This window comes from Siniperca chuatsi, linkage group LG11 (genome assembly GCF_020085105.1).
Source record: "Siniperca chuatsi isolate FFG_IHB_CAS linkage group LG11, ASM2008510v1, whole genome shotgun sequence".
NCBI lineage: Eukaryota > Metazoa > Chordata > Actinopteri > Centrarchiformes > Sinipercidae > Siniperca > Siniperca chuatsi.
In genome coordinates this window covers 21,079,375-21,101,740 of record NC_058052.1, presented here as the reverse complement: position 1 = coordinate 21,101,740, position 22,366 = coordinate 21,079,375, and the positions used below count along the sequence as shown (strand labels likewise).

Here is a 22,366-nt window from a genome sequence, read left to right as displayed (position 1 = left end):
CTTAGATCAAGAGGTCTTTCCAGAAGAAAGCAGTACAGTAATCTGCATGATGCAGATGCTGTCGGTTTCATTCGTAAACAGTTACTGTACTCTGTACTTTACCCCAGAGCGGTTTCACTGAGGAAAAGGAGACATCTCCAGAGGCTGAATTACAGATTGAATCTACCTCATAAAGCTAATGTGCTGTATTTGTACGAGTCATAAAAAGAAACAAATAAGAAGGTGACTGAAATGCTGCTAATAGTCTGTGGTTCTGTCAGACAGCATTGAACCACTTGCAGAGATACATCAGGAATGCAGACCAACACTAGTTGGAAAGCTTTTTGCGTTTTTGCTAAGGGTCCTCTGTTCTTTGCACAAAACAAATTAAAGTAACCTTCAATGCTGAAACAGGTTTTGGTAGAAGGCCTATTGCTATAAGTGTGAAGCAATAATTGATGTTCCTTATACATACAGCCAGAGGTTTGATAATGTTCTATCTGATAACTTCCTTGCAATGGACATCATATGAGGTGAAGTGTCCATAAGCAATGCTAAATGTATTAACTTTAGAATCCCCACACTACCTTCCATTACAAATAGACATATGGTTCAGAAGGAATGGAAGAAGAAAAGTTTTGCAAAACATTACGAGGGAATGCAAAAGTAGTCCTCAAACAAATTCTCACCGTGACCTTTAGGGATCTCCGTAGATTTTGGACCTTAGTTGAATAGCTGGGATTTTTTTTTAGATGTTAGCAGTCTCAAATATGCTTCTCTTTTTGATTCACTCCTTAAAGACAATGATTACCTTGAAGCTTTGCCTGTTTTGTATAAAATTCCTTCCTTGTCATGTATAAATAGTCCCCCAAATTTCCCAAGAAAAGTGTCTTGTTTAAGAGAAACACAACCAAACCATTATTTACTATTCATGTTTGAATGAATTGAATGAATGGAATGAATTACTTCAACCATTGAATATGTGTGTGTATACATTTACAAAAAAAAAAATACACTTCTCTCTTGTGCTTGAGCTATCACTTGGAAGTCAGTAGCTTTAGTGAGGTGAGACAAGTGGATCTTGAAATTGAACATCGTGAGCTGTCACAGGAAGCTTGTAGTTGGGTCCTAAAGCCACTCCAGCCTCATGTGAACAATCATGTTTATGTGAGAACCTAATGGGTGCTATGGAGCCCCCAGAAGGAAAAATATGTGCCTACCAGCTGTTTGTGCATCCAATCTGAAATGGAGAGGTTTTTTTTTTTTTTTTTTTTGGTGAGCATGATATTAGCAGTTTATGGGCATGTGTGTTATTTTTGTGGTGTAGGGATTATGACTTTCTCAGTCCTCTGTACCAGAAAGAGCTTTTAAAGGAGTGTTTCCCTCAAATATTAATGCCCCACAGAGTGGTCCAACTGGGACAGATTTCACTGGGCTGGGGCAGTCAAGGGCAAAGAGGTCTGATCCCTGCGTGAGAGAGTTGGAGCTGCAAGAGATGAAACAGCACATATATACACACTTACTCTCAAACACACACATACAGGTCTCTCTGGAGAGCTCTAGGAATAGATTGCAATGTTTAGAAGACGTCCTTACTTCCTATGTCAGCCACTTTGGACAGATGAGCTCTGGACCAAAAAGACACTGACTTTCAGAAAGTGCGCTCAGACATGAATGTCATAGTTTTTGTTCCTCTTCCTGATCTCCAAATTCTGGCCTCTTGTAGCCTCCTGGGTACACGTCTACAGGACATTTTTTGACTAATCAATTTGTTTGTTTTTCTTTTACTGACTGAAGGCTATAGGCTAAAAGAAATTATGTAGAGTGGAGTACAGTAAAGCTTTAATGTTCCCAAGAATAGATAACAGTTAAGATAATAGTTGCCAGTGTCTCGCCAGCAAAAATATTTTGCCCATTAAGTCTCCGTCATCTAAGAAAATATGACATTTCCAGCAGTAAACTTGGTATTACGGCATTTCCTGCACAAACTGACTCTATGTATGTTATAACTGACACTATCAACCATGCAGAAGCTGCTCAAAGTAGAAAGTGGTGCACACTGTGTAAGGATGGTTGATGTGTTGACCTTTGCCCCTCCAGGCCAGGGGCACCTAAGGTTCCTTGTTGGGGACTCTGGGGGGCTCAGTAGCCTGAAGCATCTCCGTTGCGCATGCAAACACATACATGGATGTACATACAGTCCTGAGGCTGAGGGGTCAGAGGTCATTTTGCTCTAGTGGTTGTCCTCAAATCCTTGTTTCTCAGCTCAATTCTACCCAAATCTTCCTCTGTCCCTTGTTCCTTTTGCCCATTTATTCATCAAACAACTGTTTTCAACCCACTTTATACACCACACTTGATGACCCATGATTCACATAGCTATTTTTACAAGACAAAGGCATTGGACACAAGTTCGACCATGTCATGCAAGTAAGAGGTTTCTGCGCTATGTTTTTAGCTGCGACTAGCAGAGAGGAAGAACATTTATTTATATTCTCTAAAAAAGGCTGCTATTACAAGATGATGATGAATAATGAGTATATTTTGTTGTAATTTTACAAGAACAACTTTTAAAAATTCAGGTTACATTCTGAAACTGAAAGATTTTTTTCCACTTTTGATAATGATCAGTAGAAAGCACAGTTCATTTACATGTTAGGCATCGCTCGTCCCATTGTTTTCATTGAGTGGGTGGCTGGACACTGTGCAGTCCTTTTTTCTACTGAGCCTTTACCCCATGTCAGACACTTGTCCAACACTCAGTGGAAAACTGGTATTGATGTCTTAAAGTGTGTCTTCTCTTCTCTATCTGCCACTTAAGACAGTTTAATGGCTCAGTACGTGCAGTTTAGTGGAATATTTCTGCTCCCAATTTCTGTCTCTGCTGAAGGAAATGGTTATTTTCTTTTCCTTGTTTTTGTCAGCGACGAGCTTGTGGGAGACATCGTCTCAGTGACAGATAGCTGGAATTTGGAGACTTGTCAGAATTCACAACTCATTATGAATGTACCTTGTCAAATGTGTTTAACAGCGGCTTGGCTTTTAAGTGCTTTATTTATGATGAGCTCTCTCTTTGGGGTTTTTTAGAGTGATTAATAAATTATGTATTTTTCCCCAGTCAGCTAATTGACAGCATTTGAGCTGGCAGGGAGGAGAAACTGGTCAGACCCTTTGTGGTGAAGGTGCAAATTGACTTCTCTGTGTGGTCCAGACAGATTCTCAGTTTGAATAGTGAGATGCTTCAGCGCCTGGCTTGGCAGCATGAAGAAGAGGACTAGACATGCACAACCACACACACATAGACACATACTCTTACTTAAATTCTGTAACCGCATAGTCTCAAAGCCACACAAATACTTCAGATGGCGTCCATTTAGTTATTGCTGTGCGGAAATAAGGAAGGACGGAAGGAAAGTGGAGAAACGTCTCTTTTGCTCACACACTCACTCGTTTCCGATGGTGTTAGCCTTAACCCTCATGAATGATGCAGTCTCTCTCTCTCTCATTCTCTTTCCCTCACTCTCTCTCCCTCATGCGCTCTCTCTCCCTCATGCGTGCTCTCTCTCTCTCTCTCACTCACACTCAAACACACACAGACACACACATACACACATTCATTGGCTGCAGGAGGTGTGTTTGTGTCCACATTTGTGAGGGATGGGGGCTTTTCGGGGGCAGTGCAGGTGATGTGACTGATGCGGAGTGACTTGATTTCATGTAAATGCAAGCGCTCTGAGGGAATTCACTTTGCATTACGCGCCCCACTGTGCACAGCCCATGAAATATTAAGCGCCGTGTCACTTTTTGTCCACAGGTGTCACTAGCGGGCAGAGAGACCGGAGCCGTAGAATTGGAGGAGGGCAGCAGCGGAGGGATGGGGAGGAATAAGGAGCGGAGGGTGGAAAAAAATCCCTTTGCCTTTTGATGAGGTGTGGATTTGGCGGGTTTAGCGGAAGCATATGCTGGCCCATACTTCCCACCTGCCGCCAGCTAGTCACCTCTTGTCAGTCCTTGCGACGCAGCGCACTCTTATCACTTTTGACATGGTGGAGCAAGAAAAAGAGGGAGGGGAAACTGCAGGGGAAGGGAGTGTTTTTGGCCTGTGTTTTGGGTGATGAGAGATGTAAGACTCCCTTGTTTAGTCTGTTTTCCTTCCTGGCTGCCCCCTCCTTCCACACCTGACTCTATTTGTGTGACCTCATCTTCAAGCCTTTCATGCTTCCTTTTTAACGCAGCCCTATCTGTCAAATAGAGGGGGCTGAATTAAAAAAGCACTGCCACAGCAATCTGTAATGCAGTCCTCCATGAACTCTAGTCTAGCCTCAGCTGAGTTAATTGGTGGGACAAGAGCCAAGCATCCCCTTGATTAAAGAGGGGGAATGAAGCAAAGAAATGGAAATTTTCTTGTATGCTCTTCTGTTTTCAAATGACAACCCGTCATTGCCTTGCAGCCAACAAAGTCTACCTTTAGAGAGTCATAGACATGGAGACATGGAGAGATGGAGAGACAGATGGTGTTGGAGTAGAAAGAAAAGGAGAAGTGACAGGTACTCATGTCCAAGGACGGGAGAAGATGACAGTGACCGGTTCACTCCACTCCTCTTTTCCTCTCTTTTCTCCATCCTCACTTCTCATCTGTGACAGTTAACCTGAAGACATGAATCTGATGATGATATCTTGTGACCGCTGCCATGCTTAACTCACTACTTTAATACTTCTTGCCCGGATTGTATGTCAGGCTTTATGCTGACCAACCTGGAGAGGCCTCTACTCTTCTCACTTCTCCTCTGTGCCCAATCTTTATTTAAATTGTTCAGACAGGGGAGAAAGCAAAAGGGGTTACTCGCATATGAGGATTATAGAGTGAAAAGTAAAAGACCTAGAGGCAGAACAGTACAAATGACACCACATAATATCAAGTATTATTTTGTGTTGTGTCTTGTAACTGTTCACATTCACATTTCTTCTCATGTCTTTTTTTTTTTTTTTTGGTGTAGTTATCCACATTTCAGGTTTTGACAGGTCAGCTGAGTTTCAAGACACCAGTGTCTTGGATGCCAGTGTCACGTACCTTCACCTATCAGTCATGGAAAGAAGCTGAAGTGGTTGAGAGAAACCAGATTGAAGCAATTGACGTCAAAAATGTCACACTTTCTCCTCACTGTCATTACTAAGTCAATTAAGACCACAGAGAAATCATTGCAGTCGGCGCAACTACACTTCAGTACTTTCTCTTTCTGGACTTCCTGGAGTGAGTTTGCCAGACAACCAGTGGAAGGAGGGAAGGCCAGGAAATTGTCATCCCTGCATCACCATAATTTGTCGTTTTTACACTTTGTTTAATCCGTACACAAAACAATGTTTATTAGTGAGCTTTAGAGGTGCTGGTTGGTGGATTTTGTGACCTTCGGACAGAGCCAGGTTAGCCGTTTCCCCGTTTCCAGTCAGTCAAAGATAACATAACCCAGCTGCAGACGGTAGCTTCATATTTACCATACAGACGTAAGCTTGTATGTGTAAAGCTTTTTGTTTTCACAAGAGCTGTACTAGAATAGTACCACTCACAGGCAAACTGATGGCATTTCTTAGTGGCCTGACTTATTATTGCTTAGCTAAGACATGCAGTAAGTTTGCCATAAGCCTGTAAATAAAGGGAGTCAAAATTGAGCAAAAACAACCTGGAGTTCAAAGGGTTAAAAGCTCTTGGTCACAGACTTGACTTGCAAAAAAAACACACAAACATGCTTGTTGGACAACCAAAAAGTGCTGATGATGATGAAAGGTCACGTGCGGAAGCCGGAAAGCAAGAGAGATTAGGCTGGCTTATGCATTTATACCTCCAACTCTCCATTCACTTGTTTTCTGTCTGGCTGGCTCACCGTGAAATTGATTATGGATTATTCAGGAGGAAAGCAGGTGCTCCCTCTCTTCTTTCATAAAAAAAAAAAAAAAAAAGCTGGACGAAAGCGATTAGGGGGTAAGAATGGATGGGTGGACGGCAGAACAGATGGATCCTCCATTGAGAAGAAAGAGGAAGATTGCCTGTTTACTTTTTCTTGAAAGCAGGGTAGATGGATAGTGAGAGGGGCACATGAATGAGTGATATGAACGGAGGGGAAGGCTGGATGGATGGAGTGGTTCAGGTAGGCCTTACCTGGGATAATGCAGCCCCAGCCGCAGGTTTTAATGGCGTATAAAAGCCCAGGGCTCATCTTTTATTCAGCTAAAGAGAGAGACTGCCAGGTGAACACATACATCCCAAGAGGATGCAGAAACACAGAGCCGTATATGTATGTGTGTGTGTGTGTGTGTGTTTCAGAACCTGAGTGGAGAGTAAATACACAAAGCATCATGAGGTGTGTCGACTCCAAGGAAGCACTTTAGGGTAGTTTGCTGAAGTTTGCATGGGAACGAGGTGTATTGGTACACTGGTGGCCGTCATATATAGCATATAGATGAACCTAAAACCGCATAACGACACACACTGAGAAGGAACACACACATAGAGACTCGTGTATGCCCTCATTTAGGCCCATGTCCTTTTGTGGACACGCTCCCAGACATATGCAAAGTGCTGCAGTGCCTCCTCCATATGAGCACACACTCTCAAACACACAGACTCTTGCGGGCACATTGAGAGTGCGTGAGTGGCTGTTCCATATGCATGTGGCTGTTTTTGGCCCCCTTCCCTCGGGCAGGACCTCTGGGCTCTGCTGGAGAGCAGGGTGATGAGTCCACTTCAGGCCGTGTGTGTGTTTATGTACACATATCCTCCAGTCCGAGGCAGAGAGGGAAGCAGCCATTAGCATTTTGGTCGATGTACTGTGTGTGTGGGGGGGGTGAGAGAAAATATGTGCCAGCTCATTTCTTAGACCCATATTTAAACAGTGCTTACGCAGCTCCAGGCCAAGAATGTGTGTATCTGTAAAAGTGCAGCATTTGATTGAATTGAAACAGCCAAGCAAAAAGGTGTATTTGCCCAGAATGTTTTTGTTTTTGTTTTTTTCCCCTGAATTTTTGGGATGCACCTACAAGAAACTAATCTCATACTCGTATGTTTTTGTTTTGTTTTTGATCCGAATGTCACAAATATTCTTAATTACATCTGTCACAACATAAAACACCAACTTATTCAACATGCATTCTTGAGGACATAAAGATGATATGAAATAAAATGCTAAAAAAGGGGGGAAAAAACCCTGACATAAAAATATGAAAAAAAAAATCGTTAATTGCCCTGATCTCATACACACTTTTTTGTTTTGTTTTGGCTGTTGATTTCATGAATATTCTTGAGTACCTCTGTCACTTCACAAGAACAAGCAGATCTAACTTGAGTTTTCAAGGACAAAAAGTTGTTATTAATTACTTTGTGTGTGTTTGTTCTAGGTGTGGTTGAGGTGTTGAAGGGCATGCAGGAGCTTGGGGTGTCCCCTGATGTCGAGACTTTATCCAACTACATCCTCCCTGTCTTCCCCAGCATGGAAGCATCTCGACAGGCCCTCAAGGTAATCCATAAATCACTGTGTGTGTGTTTACAAATGGCTGGTGTGCATTAAAGGTTTTGCTGACATAAAGGTGATTTTCTGTTCAGGATGTAGGGATCTCTTTGGAGTCAGAGAGCTTCTTGTCTTCAGAGGTTCGCTCGGCGGCTGTGAACAACCTGGCTGAACTCTACACCCTATGTAAAGACACACACTCTAACACATTCAAAAAAGAAGCTCTACTGCATCTTGAGCACCCATCCTCATAAAAATCCTGGCTTTGCCTGCGGGCTAATTGGACCAGCGTTAAAGCACACACACACACACACACACACACACACACACTCATACATTTGCCCACTTACTCCTCTGTGCTCATCAGGCCTTTTAAGAGATTAGTCTGTTTGAATATGTAAAGAACGAGAGGAGCCTCAACTGGCAGAGGGACGAGATAGAGACAGCTGTTACATAATGGATGACTCTTCATGTTTTCTGTCTTTCATCTCGTTTTAGTCTCAAACATCCATCGTTTTCACATACGTGGTTCTGTTTCCTCTTTATGTATTTCAGAGTCTCCAGTAGATTTCTTTCCCCCTCTCATGAAGAAAGTTTTCAGTGTTTTTTTCAACATTTCATATATTTCTCCTCACTATACAATATTGCCATAAACACAGCACACACTCAAAAGGGATCCTTCAAAAAGTTTATCAAGCGAACTTGGTTGGTGACGAAAGCCATATGCGTCACCTGCTCCCAGATCAGCCAATAGCAAAATTCACTTACAATAGCAGAGTTTCAACCTCTAGAGGGCAGTCGCTATGTATATTTATAACACAATATGTAAAATTTCAATACTTTGCACTAAAACGTCAAGATTTGGACCTGAATCCATCAACAACACTACTAAATACCCATATACACTGGTTTTCAGCTGAAAAAAAGTGGTTTTGGGGTTTAGTTACTCTTTAAAGATGTGACCTTGGGCATTGAAAACTGGTGATGGGTATTTTTTTTCGACATTTTATAGATTAAACTATTAATTCATTAGATTCCGACCAATGGCGATCATACCAAATCCAAAATAAGTAGAATAATTGATGATGAAAATTGTCAGTAATTGCAGCCTTGGAAATCTTATTCACTTTATTCTTCATCGTAAACTACATTACTACACTACATAAACTTGTTGCTGTCTTTTCTCTTTCTTTCTCTCTCATCACTTGTCTCTCTGTCCCTATTTTCCAGTGTCAGATCCCTCCTTCCCCTCGTTGGACCTCAGTATTTTCCGCGGCAGCCTCATCCTGGGCTTCAGAAAGTGAGTCAATTAGCCCGTCATCTGTCTTTTATGTGTTCTCCATCATTTCATATTCCATATTTATCCATATTTTGCCTCATAACTCCTGACTAGCGTTTTAGGGAGGCCTGTAGCACTATGGAGGTCACTGCGGCATATGCTATGACTATGACATGTGCAGCCTATCACACCATCTACAGCATCTGTGTGTGTGTGTGGGCAGCTGCAGGGAAAAACACTCCATCTCTCACACACACGCATATACACGGGTGCCTCATGCATATGGAGGCCGTCATCCCTCAGCTCTCACCCCAAAGCTCCGTGGGAGATATGTAAATCACCAGATGCCCACCACTGCCCCTCATACCCAGACCCCGTACTGATCTCTCTCTCTCCTTCTGTCTCTCTCTCACACACGCAGAATTAGCCTTAGGACCAGGGTCTGACCCGCAGGCTTTTGTAGAAGGGATGTTTATGAATATTTACAGTTTAACACTGCACACCCACACAAAAACACTCCGGCCCCTGAGTGAGGCTGGAGGTGAGTCAAAGAGAAAAGCGCTGACTTGTCTGCAGGGACCAAAGTTATTTCTTCCACTAAAAAGCCTAAAGAGGTCAAAACTCCAGCAACACTTGTAGTATATTGAACAACTTTATTGTTAGACCAATGCGTTTCGGCTTGTGGCTTGCATCAGGGTCATCATGAAACACATTACAAACAACATTTAAATAGGGTAGGTATGAAGCAGAAAAAAAAACAATTCAAAGAGGTAAACACATACATATCAGCCAATGGGGCACCTACAAAAGTGTGGTCATGTGGCTTCAGGCCAATCGTTGTCCCAGACTGGCAGACAGGCAAGGGTGAGTGTCCAATAATTGATATAGGTGACACCATATTTGGTCCATAAGCTAGAGAAGTGCAGCTAAGGGGTGGTACTAAGTTTATACAAAAGAGGCCTTAACCCAAAATGTGCCTAATTGATGTGGCACACTTTAAAATCACATTAATTTAAAACCTTTATAAAGTGCTATATAGAGAGAGTATGAAGAGCAACAAGATTCATCATAAACAAGATTCATCATAAACAGTACATTGTGAAAAACACAATACATCATAAAAAAAAATCCATCATAAGAAAACCATTACAAAATGAGATATTTAAGAACCACTATACAAACTCATTAATTGAGAAGTCCTCATTCATGCCCCCTGTAAATAGTTTTTTGACAAAAAACCCAAAATATGCTCAGTTGACTTTTTAACTTTGAACTTTCCATTCAGCCAGTACATTCTTTTATGTAGCTGATCTGTTAATTAACTCAGTGGATGTTGATAATTTAACTGACATAATGGATAAAATAAAGATAATGTGGCTTCTTCCCAGGAATGCATCCTTTTTATAAAAAAAAAAAAAGGTTTAGTCTCATCTTTTTTTAAAGTTCATAAAATCAATAGTAGCAGTCAACATTCTGTTCTTGGCAGCATAGTCTTTAGTTCAAGGACATGTGAAACGCAATGTAAGAAGAGTAAAAGACTTAATTTTTCCTTTTTTCTTTTAAGTTGAGAGATGTACTGTAGCTTATACAAATTTTCAAGGACAACAGCGGTAGTAACAGCAGATGCAGCAATACAGTTTAGGCTTATTTGAAAACCACAAATAAATGTAGATTGCTAGATTTGTTTTTGCAGAAATTGTCTTTTCCGTGTGTGTGCGCCTTTTTAGATATTTTAAATTAGTGCATCCACTTTTTTGTGTCTGAATCTGCTTCCTCTCCTCAATTTGCTTTGCTCTCATTGCATTAACACACACATACATACACCTACACACTCTTCTGACTATTAGGTTGCCTGACAGGGTCATAATTGGGCTTGTCACTTGGGGTGTGTGTGTGTGTGTGTGTGTGTGTGTGTGTGTGTGTGTGTGTGTGCGAGCGGCGTGTCATTGCAATGCGGGACCTGCCCCTGTCAAAGACAAGGTCAGGGGATAATTTAATCATTAAAGACCTCTTCTCCTCTCATCTCTCATCTCCCCCTCTCTCCTCCTCTCCACCAACTAGCTGACAATGCCAGAAATGTCACACGTTGTCATCATTTTGTGTGTGTGTGTGTGTGTGTGTGTGTGTGTGTGTGTGTGTGTCTTTGTGGTTTCCCAGGCTTTTGTACTGCAGTCTCTCTCTTGTACTGTGGGATTGAGAGTGTCAAACTGAAAAATCTGTCGCTCTTTCTTGCCGTATTGTATTGTATTACACTGTTAATTCAGTAGCTATGGCAACATGACACTGTCAGTATTATGGTTGCTTAAATGAATTCCTATCTGCTGTCAGAAAATTAATTAATTTATTCATCTAAACTCATTTATAGCAAAAAAATCACATTTTAAAAAATTTTGAACATTACAAACTCTTACAGAAATATTTTTTTTTAAATCCTAATATATTCTTAAAGATTTAAAACAATATTTGCGCCTACCTGATGCTTTTATCTACCAAAACTTGAAATAACTGCAACAACTGATTTAAATTCCTAGATCACCAACAGCACAAGCAATAATGAGAGCATAGTTTAGAGACATTTTTCTTTCAATTTTAGAATGATCATTTATGGGGAAAAAATGGCATGGAAAAGAGTAAAAATGAGAGGTTGAGTTTTCTCAAGAAGTGTGTATTGGAACAAGCAGTGGAGAAAGATGTAGGAAAGGAGAATAAATCCATGATGGAAGTGTGTGTGGGTGTGGAGATACTTCTTTATGAGATGCACATTAACCCTGACATGTTGGAGTCTTGTTGACCCACTGGTGGTGCATGTTGACTGGGTGCTCATGTCTTGTCCTCTACTGCCTCCTGCAGGTCTGCTGACGTGGAGAGCATGGTGAAGGTAAGACATTGTTTGTTTGTGTCTGTGGAGAACCATACACCAGACAAACTTGATTTTAAATTTTGGAAAAATTATATAGGAAAAGAGCCTAAATTTAATAAAAAAAAAAGAGAAAAAAAAAAGAGAGAGAACACTTTTATGAAAACACACAATAAGATATTAGGTGAATCTTCAGCTGTCTATATGATGGCTTATTCCTTACAGCTAGCTATAATAAACAGTTTACTTACCATCTGCTACATACTGAGTTACTTTTAGGAAGAATACACAATATGACAAATACCATCTGCTGCCTTTTACCCAAATCTCCTTATGGCACACTGAGCGTATAAATAAAGAAATGTTTAGGATGGATATTCAGCTTGAGGCTATTTTAGGCCAGATGGTTTGCAAACATAAAAACTCTCAATTCATTCACTCACATTAATATCTTAAAATGTAACCTACTACAAAATGTAGTAAAAGAAAAATAAATTAAAAAAGACAAATAAATAAAAAAGAAAAGACACAAGGGTTCATATAAAAACATAACTGTTTAGGATTGGATGGCCTATAGGGCAATTTAACCCTTAATCCTGTCTGTGGTGATGTTATTCTTTCTACTGTGTAGGATCTCCTGTCACTTTAAGTTTCAAGTAAAATCCTTGTCCCACTGTGTGTGTGTATGTGTTTGTTTTTAATTCATTTTTCTTTTTTCCAGATTACTGAGCTCCTGTACAAAGACGAGCGCTTCTCCACAGGAAGCTCCAAGCCTGCTGGTAAGGAAACATTTATACACACTGTTGTCACTGGCAAGTCAGGACGTTCATCTCTGACAGTGTCCTTGTATGCAAGATGTTTGTGTAGGTGAGAATGAGAGAGAAGAGAAGACACTGTGTGTGTGTGTGTGTGTGTGTGTGTGTGTGTGCGTGTGCGTGCGTGCGTGTGTGTGTGTCTGTGTATCATCCATCACGTATCAGTATTCAAACTTGCAGACTGATGACAGAAAAATGCCCTGTGTGTGTGTTCACATTCAGTCTCAGTAGCAGAATACTGCTGACCGGCCCACTTCTCGTCATGTAGCCTTTGTGTGTTTATGTCCAGGTGTGTGTGTGTCGGTGTGTGAGTAAAAGACCTGCTCTCTCCATTGGAGTAAATAGAGCCTGGCTGCTGACACAGTGCTGAGTAGTTAAAAGAGTGTGTGTGTGTGGAACGTTAATGTCACTCTGTGTGTGTGTCACGGAGAGTCCCCAGCGCTGGCAGAACTGGTGTGTGTGCTGGTGGGAGCGATGGAGACTGTTATCGATGTCACATCCCATTAGACGACATCTGCGCGCTTGTGTGTGTGTGAGAGTTGAAGTAGGGGGAAGCTGTCACTGACAGCCATCGCACATTCACTCACACTCCAGCCCAAAAGCAGCCTCTGTCAGCAGAAAAGAAACACAAACCACACAACACACTCTGCAGAGGTTACAGAAAAATAGTATAAATGCACAAATGGATGCAGTGACTGACACAGTGGCAAATGAAATTTATTCCCAAGACAACTGCTCACTGTGTCTGTGTGTGTGTGTCTGTGTGTGTGTCTGTGTGTGTGTCTGTGTGTGTGTCTGTGTGTGTGTCTGTGTCCAGAAGCAGCATCCTTCTTCTTGTACAATCTGATCGACAGCATGTCAGAGAGGGAGGTGCAGGCACAGGAAGACAAACTGCAGAAATATTTCAATCAACTACAGACTCAGGTACACAAACACACACATACTGATGAGGTTACTGAAAACAAACACACACCACACCTTCATACACTAATATACTGTATATCCAATTCATTCATAACCTTGCTTGTTTAAAGGAGTTTACACATTCTGGTCTGAGATGATTTGCAGTGTGTAATCAGACTCGGATTATTCACAATATGCACACACTACAGAATACACTCGCGTGACCTTCTCCTCCCTATGCTCTTTCTGAAGAGTGAAGGTTTGATTTGGGGTATCCAGACCTGTTGTGGAAGATTAAATCATGCTTTACACTTTTTGGTTAAAGATTACGTCTTAACTGGCCATTTGGAGTTTAGTTAAAAGGGTTTCCTGGTCCAACATGGAACCTTTTTGGAGTCACTGAAAAGTCCCAAAATAATCTAAGATTATCAGCCTTGGCAGTGCTAATTCTGACCTGCATATGCAGAAATCACCGTCACACAAAACAATATTTTTCATCGTCTCACTCAGGATGCTGTGGAGTAATGATAGTGATACTGGAAGGATCATTTGATTTAGTGAGTTCATTCATTAACAGTAATCAGTATTGGTTATTCAAGTACAGTGAGTATTTACCAGAAAGCAGAACAACAACATACTCCTATATCAGTTTTCATGTTGTTCAAAATACAACATACAAAAATTTGTGTGTTCTCCAGTTGAAATGTCAGTATTTCCTACAGCACCTAAATGCAACTTTATTTTCTCATTTCTCCACAAATTCAAACTCAAGCTCTGGGACACCTTTTAAATGAAACCACAGCTGAGTGAAATTATTCATAACTCAGTTAATATTATTAAAAACTTAATTTGTTTCTTACTTTGTGCACATTATGTTCAGCTACTGCAACTCTCAACCTTTTTAACACACAATTCAACAGGTTCAGCGCTTTGATGATGTTGATTTTCCTCCTCTTGTTTCTCTGCAGAACATAATTATTTCAGGAAACATCTACAGAGGCATCAAGAACCTTCTGGAGTCATACCATGTCCCAGAGCTCATCAAGGTACAGAACTATCACTTGTGATGTTTTATCATAGAACTTTCAGATTATTGAGTCACTTGAGAAAAACATCAGTAGAGTAGGCGAACTCAACAGTCAAAAGCACAAAATGTCCAGATTGAGGATTTATTTGTACTACTTTTCTGTATTGTTGTTATAGTTGCCCTAATGATGTAGGCATCAAATGTTAACTTTGTGTGTGTCTGTGTCAGGATGTGATTGCTTTGGTGGACCCCAAAGACAGAGTGTCCAATGGCTTTGTGTCAGCTGTTCCTCGTGTCACTGTAAGTAGGACAGTGTGAGTGTGAAAAATGCATTAAAAATGGAGAGAGAGAGAGACTCATAATTTCCTTTTAATGTGTCATTTTGTAAGAATATATTTTTCATCTGTGGGTAATTTAAACTTAAACAGATCTCTTCTGTGGAGTTAAGTGTGCATGCATGACATGTATTTTGATGTCTATTTCTAGTTCAATCTCATGGACACCTGAGAGGGGGTGGGTGTGTGTGTGTGTGTATATATATATATATATATATATATATATATATATATATATATATATATATATATATATATATATATATATATATATATATATATATATATATAATATATATATATATATATATATATATAAAATAAATAATAATTTGGTCATGTACATGTGTTTAACACCTCTCTGTCTCGATCAGGGAATTGAGGGTAAGGTGTTGGCCCTTGAGAAGAAATTGGCTGAACTGAAAGCAGAGAACAAACCATTAAGCACTGTTCTCAAACAAGCCATCCAGACTCTCTGTGCTGAGGAGGTAGGATTTGTTCGGATAACGCAGGCTCACAAAACCTTTTCTATATCTTGAAATTAGTTGCTTTGTCTGTCTCATTTTTTTCTGAGAGTTTTGTTGTCTGATCAGAACCTGCAGCGCGCCCTTGAGCTGAAGCAGCAGCACGAGGAGGAGATGACAGTCGGCGGCTACGCCACCCTCATCAACCTGTGCTGTCGCCATGACAATGTGGAGGAGGCGCTCAACCTGAAGAGGGAAATGTGAGTGGAGCAGGATGCACATACAGATACTCTACACACACACACACACAAGGCAGCGCTGCGACCAGTAGTAGGCCATTAAAGTTTAACTTGAGTGGTATTAGGGGAGACATTAATGCAGGGTCCAGCCGCTCTGTTGACTGGCTAAAACGGAGGAAACTCTCCCCTCATCCTCCCTTGTTTCCTTTTCTTCACTCACCACCTGGTTCCAGCATCAGACTGAACTCCCAACAGGAGACGTACAATAGATAAGTTGCATTACTGTAAGTGGAATACATTAATCTGTTCTGTCTCTCGCCCTCTTTGTCTCTGTCTTTAGGAGTCGCAAGGACTCATCAGTAGCGCTGGATGCCAGTAAATACATCGCACTGGTCAAGACCCTCTCCACGAACGGCAGAGTGGAGGGTAAGTTCCTCTAAGACTGCAACTAATGATTATTTTCATTATTGGTTAGTCTGCCTGATTAATCATTCAGCCTCTAAAGTGTCAGGTAAAGAGTAAAAAACACTACAACTTCTCGGAGCCAAGGCAACTTCTTCAAACTGCTTGTTTTGTCCGACCAACTGTCCAAAACCAAAAGATATTCAGTAGCATTTTTGCTTGAAGGATTTAAAATGATGAATCAATTATCAAAATTGTTCTTAATTTTGTGTCAATGCACTAATTAATTAATTGATTTATTCCACCAGCTCCTAATTCCTCACTACATTTTCTCTAACAGTAAGCCGGATCAGAGTAGATCATGCTTGAACTTGAACTTAAAAATGCCTATAGATGTGAATGTGTGTGGTTCAGCTTGTGTGTGTGTGTGTTACCAACTCTGTCACAATCTGTCTTTCTCCTTCCCTCAAACCACATTAGCCGGCCATTTTCAGAATGCTACGGTGGGTTTCCTTCAGCCCATCGAAGACCCAATTACCATCAGTTTACCGCTCTGCTTTTTGCACACAATGACAGGCAAAATGTTTCCCTTGTCTGTCCTCGCCTCTTCTCTCCTCCCCTTCACTTGCTCTCTCTGTCTTCATCTCTGTCTCTCTATCTGACCCTCTCTCCCCCGCTCTGTCTCGAAGCGTGTCATTCTCTTGTCCCCCCCCTCACACACATCCACGTCAGTGAGAAATGAGAGAGGGGGAAAATTACAGGACTGTGTATTTTTCCAGAATTATTGAAATCCGCCTTGATGCTAATGGTAGATCATGTCCGCCGAAGTGCTTGAGCATTTCACACACACACACACACACACACACACACACACACAGGGACATGCAAATTTGCATGTGAATTCAAGCAAAATACATTTGGTGGGCACGACGGTTGGTGTGTCCGTCTGTGGGTGTGTATAGGCAGTGCTAACGCATTTGCCATTAGCCAGAGTGTGCATATGGAGGGGACGCTTGTCAGCCACATTAGCACACATGGCTAACCTTGATGTTAGCCTGTCCCCACCCATACGCTGGTCCGCCTGGCTCCCAGCACACACCAGGCCCAGCTGAAGATCATGTCTCCTGGCATCTTGCTTTATTTCTCACCCTCTCTAATGGCTTTGTTGTTTTTGCCCTTGGTTCAAAGCCTCCCATCCCACCTCGCAAGGCAACCTTACTTTACCGTTTTGACTTTATCCTTATGTCACCTTCCTTCCACCATTGCTATTTTGCTATTCTTTAGAATTACTTCCTCTTCTTCTTCCTCTTTTTCTTTTCACAAAATATATTGAACTTACATCTTCCATGTTAGCCATATATTAAAACAGACAAAAATGTAAATGTATAAACATATTTATACAGTAAACCCATTTACACACGCGTGCATACAGTACCTGTTTTTAAATCAACTTAATTTTATCCAAGTCATTGCTGCCATCCATACCAACAATAATCGATTAACTTGTTTCAGTGTTACTGTGAATAGTTTCCCCGAATTAAGATTCATATTCATCACTCAGTAAAACTAATGAGACATCCTTTAGCTTGGCTTTTTTATTTTATTTTATTTTTTTAACTCGACAGACACAAACCATATGCATCAAAAGTTTCTGTAAGATTTACACAATGTAAACAAAATTGCAGATACAGGTTTAGGTTAATCAGTGTTCATCTTTGTAGGGATTCAGTAATTGTTTCCACTGCCGACACCAGTGCTAAACTTAACATGCTGGTTGTTACTTTTCAATGAACAGTGTGATCTCCCACAGTTAGAGGCAGTGGAAAACAAATTATGTAAAATCCAGTATTCTTCACTGAAAAAATGTAAACAAAACAAAATAAAAGCTACTCTTAAAAATGTAGAAAATGTTTGTTTGACCTTGCATTGACTTTAAGTCAAAGCATAGCAACTTAAGAAAGCTTGCTGATACAAATACCATATTATTAGATCACTTTACCGATACCAGAATGAGTGCATACTTTAATCTATCAATCCTGTGACCCAGTGAGCCTATATCAACATGGGCTTCAGGAGCCTGAACAGCCCCTGACCTCTGTCTACCTTTGCTTCTATCCCTCCATTTTTTAAATACACCTCTCTTCTATCACCAAGCATCTCTTTGACCTGCCCTTGCCCCTCTGCCTCCATCTGTCCATCCTCCCACTTTGGTAAACACAACTTGTTCTGGCTTTATATGGTCCTGGGCTCGTCTTTGATGCTCTGTGTGTGTGTGTGTGTGTGTGTGTGTGTGTTTTGGGAAAGAGACATCACTAGCAGTCAAGTCATGGAACATTAGATGAACCATTGGGCTGTGTGATGTTTGTTTACCTGGCCTGTCTGCCTCCCCATCTTTTGATGTGTGTGTGTGGGTGGTCTGGCTCGCTTTGCTGGCCATGATGCTCGACTGAGCTGATGGATATGCATACTGGCTAAACGGACGGATAAAGGGAGAGATGGCGGGGGAACGAGGGGGGTGGGGTGTTTGGATGGTGGATGAAGCGATGTTAGCTAGTGTAGCTCCATTTGGGCAGATCAACTCCAAGCCATTGGTCTCAGTGATTAGCGGGTCTGTCAGAGAGTGATGGAGAGAGGTATGGATAGATGGAGGGAGGGAGGGAGACATGGAGAGAGACACAGAGTTACATCTGAGCTGATAAACTGTACAGACTTGACAACAGGTCAGGTCATTATAGGGCAGTAGTTTAATGTTGATACTGCCATCTGTGTCGGATTGTTTGTTCAGGCATTGTAGTGTTTTAATGTTAGAAGTTGTTCATGCTTTTGAGTTATCAGAGATACTTGTGTTAATGTCACCTTTTTAAGTTAATGGAAAAGTAAACTTCCATTAAGTAAATTAATAGAGCCACTGCAGGGGGATGTGGATGACCAGGGGAAAAATATGGAGTGGAACTAAGTTGAATTTGATTTATGTCGAAAAATAAAAATAAACATTTGCTGATGCTATCGTGCTGACCAGAATCATTCCTTTTTTTTCCCAATCGAATTCAACCGGGCTCCTGTTTTTATTTGTTCCCCCAATATTGTTAACGATTAATATGAATTAAATCCGGGGGGGTTTGAGAACCACTGTGTTAAGCCCTCATCTAGCTAACCAAACTTAGCCCTCTGACAAGCTTCATCCCCTTCTCATTGCCCCCCCAGTTTAGCAGTGTCTCCTCCGTTGCCAGCCACCCCTACTCCACCCTTCCTTCCTCTATTTTCCCCTGTCCCATTAAATCTGTGACAGCCTTTGGTTCCCATCGCCATAAAAACTGGCACAGTGAGATGGAGAGACAGACTGAAATTAGGATGCCAAAGCACTCACCAGTGGCCCTGTCCCTCAGCCCACAAGTGTGTGTGTGTGTGTGTGTGTGTGTGTGTGTGTGTGTGTGTGTGTGTGTGTGAATTTGTGTTCCCAGTAGAGAACAACACTCCTGTTTGAGAGGTTTTGTTATATTACCAGCTATGAAGATGTTAGTATCATTAGACCCACATTTGTTCACTTTAGCTTTATTTGCTTTTCTGCATTTGTCTCTGCATTTGCTACAATTTTCACCAACCTAAGGACAAGGATTTTAAGCAAGATGCCAATATTGCCCTGCAGTTGGAGGACTGGCTTAATACACATTATTCAAATACATTCTGTGTCTCTGCATCTCTCCATCTCCTCCCTGCCTCTTGGTCATGCTGTATAGATTAGTGTCTGTGGTGGAGAGCGACTGTATCGCTGTCAGCCCATTAGCAGCTGTCTAAATAGACAGTAAACGCATCTTAATTACCTTTAGCCTATTACACCAGATATATACACACACACTCCCTTTTCACCATTTAGCCCCCAGTGTTGGCCAGATGGGCGCGTGGCCCGGTAAAAAGCCCTCCATTACCGGCTGGACTTGACCAAACTGATCCACCCCTCAGCCCGCTTACCAGGGTCTCACTGGGGCCACGGCGGGCCCTTGTCGCCACATACCTATAATTTAGCCCCCCAAGTGCTTTCTACATGGCCACGGCAAAAAGCCAGCCTCCATTGTAGGGGTCCGGTAATTGTAGTCTCGTTTAGAAAACCGCAAGTAGCAATTAGCACAGAGTTGGCATTATACAGGGTTGGATTTGCATCCCCGCTGGGTGCAAAATGCTGTTTTAATATGGGTTTGTTTTCCCCACATGGAATTAGCTAAAGGGGCCTTTTATCATATTCACACACCCTACTCTTCTCCCAGCCAAGCTCTGCCCACCTCTCGCTTTCTCTCTCCTTCATCTCTGCATTATCTCTCTTTCTCGTTGTCTTTTGTTCTTTTCACTCGTCCTTTCATCTTTACCTCTAAATCACTCTCACCATCACTTCATCTTTTGATTGAGAATATCACACCCTTACATCACCAAAGCATCACACATGTTGAGAGTTGTAGGAACAAGTGTTACTGATGTGAACATTTCTTCACATTAGCGTTTTCTGTCTTTATCTCTCTTTCGCTCCATCACAGAGGCGGTGGACATCCTGAAGGAAATGAAAGAGAAGGAGGTGGTGATGAATGATACACACGTCACCATGCTCTTTCACATGCTCAACACTGTAGTGGCCAAGGGCGGCGCCCCTACCATCCGACAGCTGCAGGACACCATCTTCACCCTCGGACTGGCCAAGCCCACCGCCAATCTCTGCTCACCCCTGATTACTGCCTACCTGGATAGGTAAAACAAACACTGACTGGGTTAAAAATCATACTGATTCATACAAACAAACTGTAGACACAGATGTAATGTTAGATTTAATGTTAAAACATGAATTTGTGTTACGGTATGTTTTATTTATATGGCTGAAGTGCTCCACTAACCAGCCAACCAGCTCACTTTTGTTGTCAGATTTGTGTCTTTATCTGCCAAATCCAGTTGCCAGGTGTGTGTATGTATGTGTGTCTCAATGAGTCACTCATCCCTCCCTATGATCATAGCTGAGGTTACATTCTGGGTCAGCGATTCAGACAGAGAGAGGATGTGGAAATTGCTCATTTATGTGTGTGGGTGTGTGTGTGTGTATGCAGCGTTAGAGCCAGATTTTGTTTGTTTGAGGATTCGCCAGCTGCAACCTCTCCCATGAGCCCCCACCCCTGATCTCCTGAAACACCCACTGGTATACTCCAAGGTGTAAGTGTGTGTGTGGTGAGATATGGCCATCAATGCTTCTTCGTATAATGAAAATATGCAAATGAACATTACTAAACACTGGCTGTGGGGTCACTGGTATTGCCCCACCCCTCAACTCAATTCACTGTGTGTGTATGTTATTCAGTGTATGTGTGTGTGTTCTATTTGTCAGAGCAGCTTTTAAGTAGATCAACTCATTAGCATGTTAATTATGTACAGAGCACTAATTGCTGGATTTACCACAGCCACGCAGTGCACCGTTAGAGGCACACCACCACTAACACACACACACACACACACACACGCTCTGCACATGCTTTCATACACACTGTTTACCTCTAGTGTACATGCTGCAGTAGAGGTAGACCTTTGCATACGAAGCTTGTGCATACACACACATGCTCAGACGCTCAAACACACCGGTGCTCCCCTGCCGCTGTTTGTTTTGCTGTAAGTCTGGTCTCTGGCACAAACAGAATTTCCAGGTTCAGTCGTTAATCACTGCCTCTGTGAGATTAGCAGGCTAATTTACTCCTGGGTCATCAGCAGCAGCCAAAAACACACACACACACACACACACACACACACACACACACACACACACACACACACCAACCACAGCTTACCACAGCCCTGTTCACAAATCAAGAGCCAGCACTTCCTTCAAATGATACAGCAGTGAACACACACTAGTGAACACAAGTGAACAGGCTAGCTGCGGGTATTCTACCATTATCTGTCTTGTGTTATTGGTACATTTGTGTGTTTTTAGCTGGGTGGTTGTCAAGGCTTGGAAATAGTCATCAAATTAATGGTAGAACCTGATGTGCAGATACAATTTCTGACAGTGGTCCACTTTAGTGTCTAGCTTCTTTAAACAATAAACAGCAGCAACATATTTATTTAAAGTTCTTCTCAGTTTCCCCCTTTTTACCAACTTTTATATTAGCAGATTCCTCTTCCTTTATAAATTTTGTCTCTTGTGAAGATGCATAAAAAGTGTGAAAGTGTTATAGAAGGTAAAGCAGATTTAACATGTACTTCCAACAGTGGTTCAGTCAAGCCTCAGTGCAGGTTTGAGTACCACAACACTTGACTTTTGCGCTCCAGTTGAATCTATCTCCTTGCTCTCTTCTCCTCTTTTTATCTTTTATCTTCATCCATTCGTCTCCACCTCTTCATTCCGTCAGTCAGCAGACAGACAGACAGTTGGGAGGAGGAGGGACGGAGGGAAGCGATAAAAGAGGACAAAGCAGACATCACTCCAGCCTGCACCAGTCTCATCGCTGCGTCAGCACTAATGACTTAATGAACACTTCTCCGGCAGATTAGCCCTTGACAGCCCATCATATGCGCCGCCCCGTTAGCCTTCATGCCTGT

General features: G+C 41.7%; 1 protein-coding gene across 1 annotated transcript in view; it reads left to right on the top strand.

Moving 5' to 3' along the window:
- Nucleotides 1-22,366, top strand: part of lrpprc (leucine-rich pentatricopeptide repeat containing) — a 60,928-nt gene that overhangs the window by 5,587 nt on the left and 32,975 nt on the right. The window contains exons 12-23 of the mRNA XM_044213371.1: nt 7,369-7,487; nt 7,574-7,664; nt 8,709-8,778; nt 11,608-11,635; nt 12,336-12,393; nt 13,247-13,353; nt 14,301-14,378; nt 14,588-14,659; nt 15,069-15,182; nt 15,288-15,418; nt 15,738-15,823; nt 20,326-20,533. Coding sequence (XP_044069306.1) covers nt 7,369-7,487; nt 7,574-7,664; nt 8,709-8,778; nt 11,608-11,635; nt 12,336-12,393; nt 13,247-13,353; nt 14,301-14,378; nt 14,588-14,659; nt 15,069-15,182; nt 15,288-15,418; nt 15,738-15,823; nt 20,326-20,533 — 1,162 coding nt within the window. The remainder of the gene's footprint in view (nt 1-7,368; nt 7,488-7,573; nt 7,665-8,708; nt 8,779-11,607; nt 11,636-12,335; nt 12,394-13,246; nt 13,354-14,300; nt 14,379-14,587; nt 14,660-15,068; nt 15,183-15,287; nt 15,419-15,737; nt 15,824-20,325; nt 20,534-22,366) is intronic.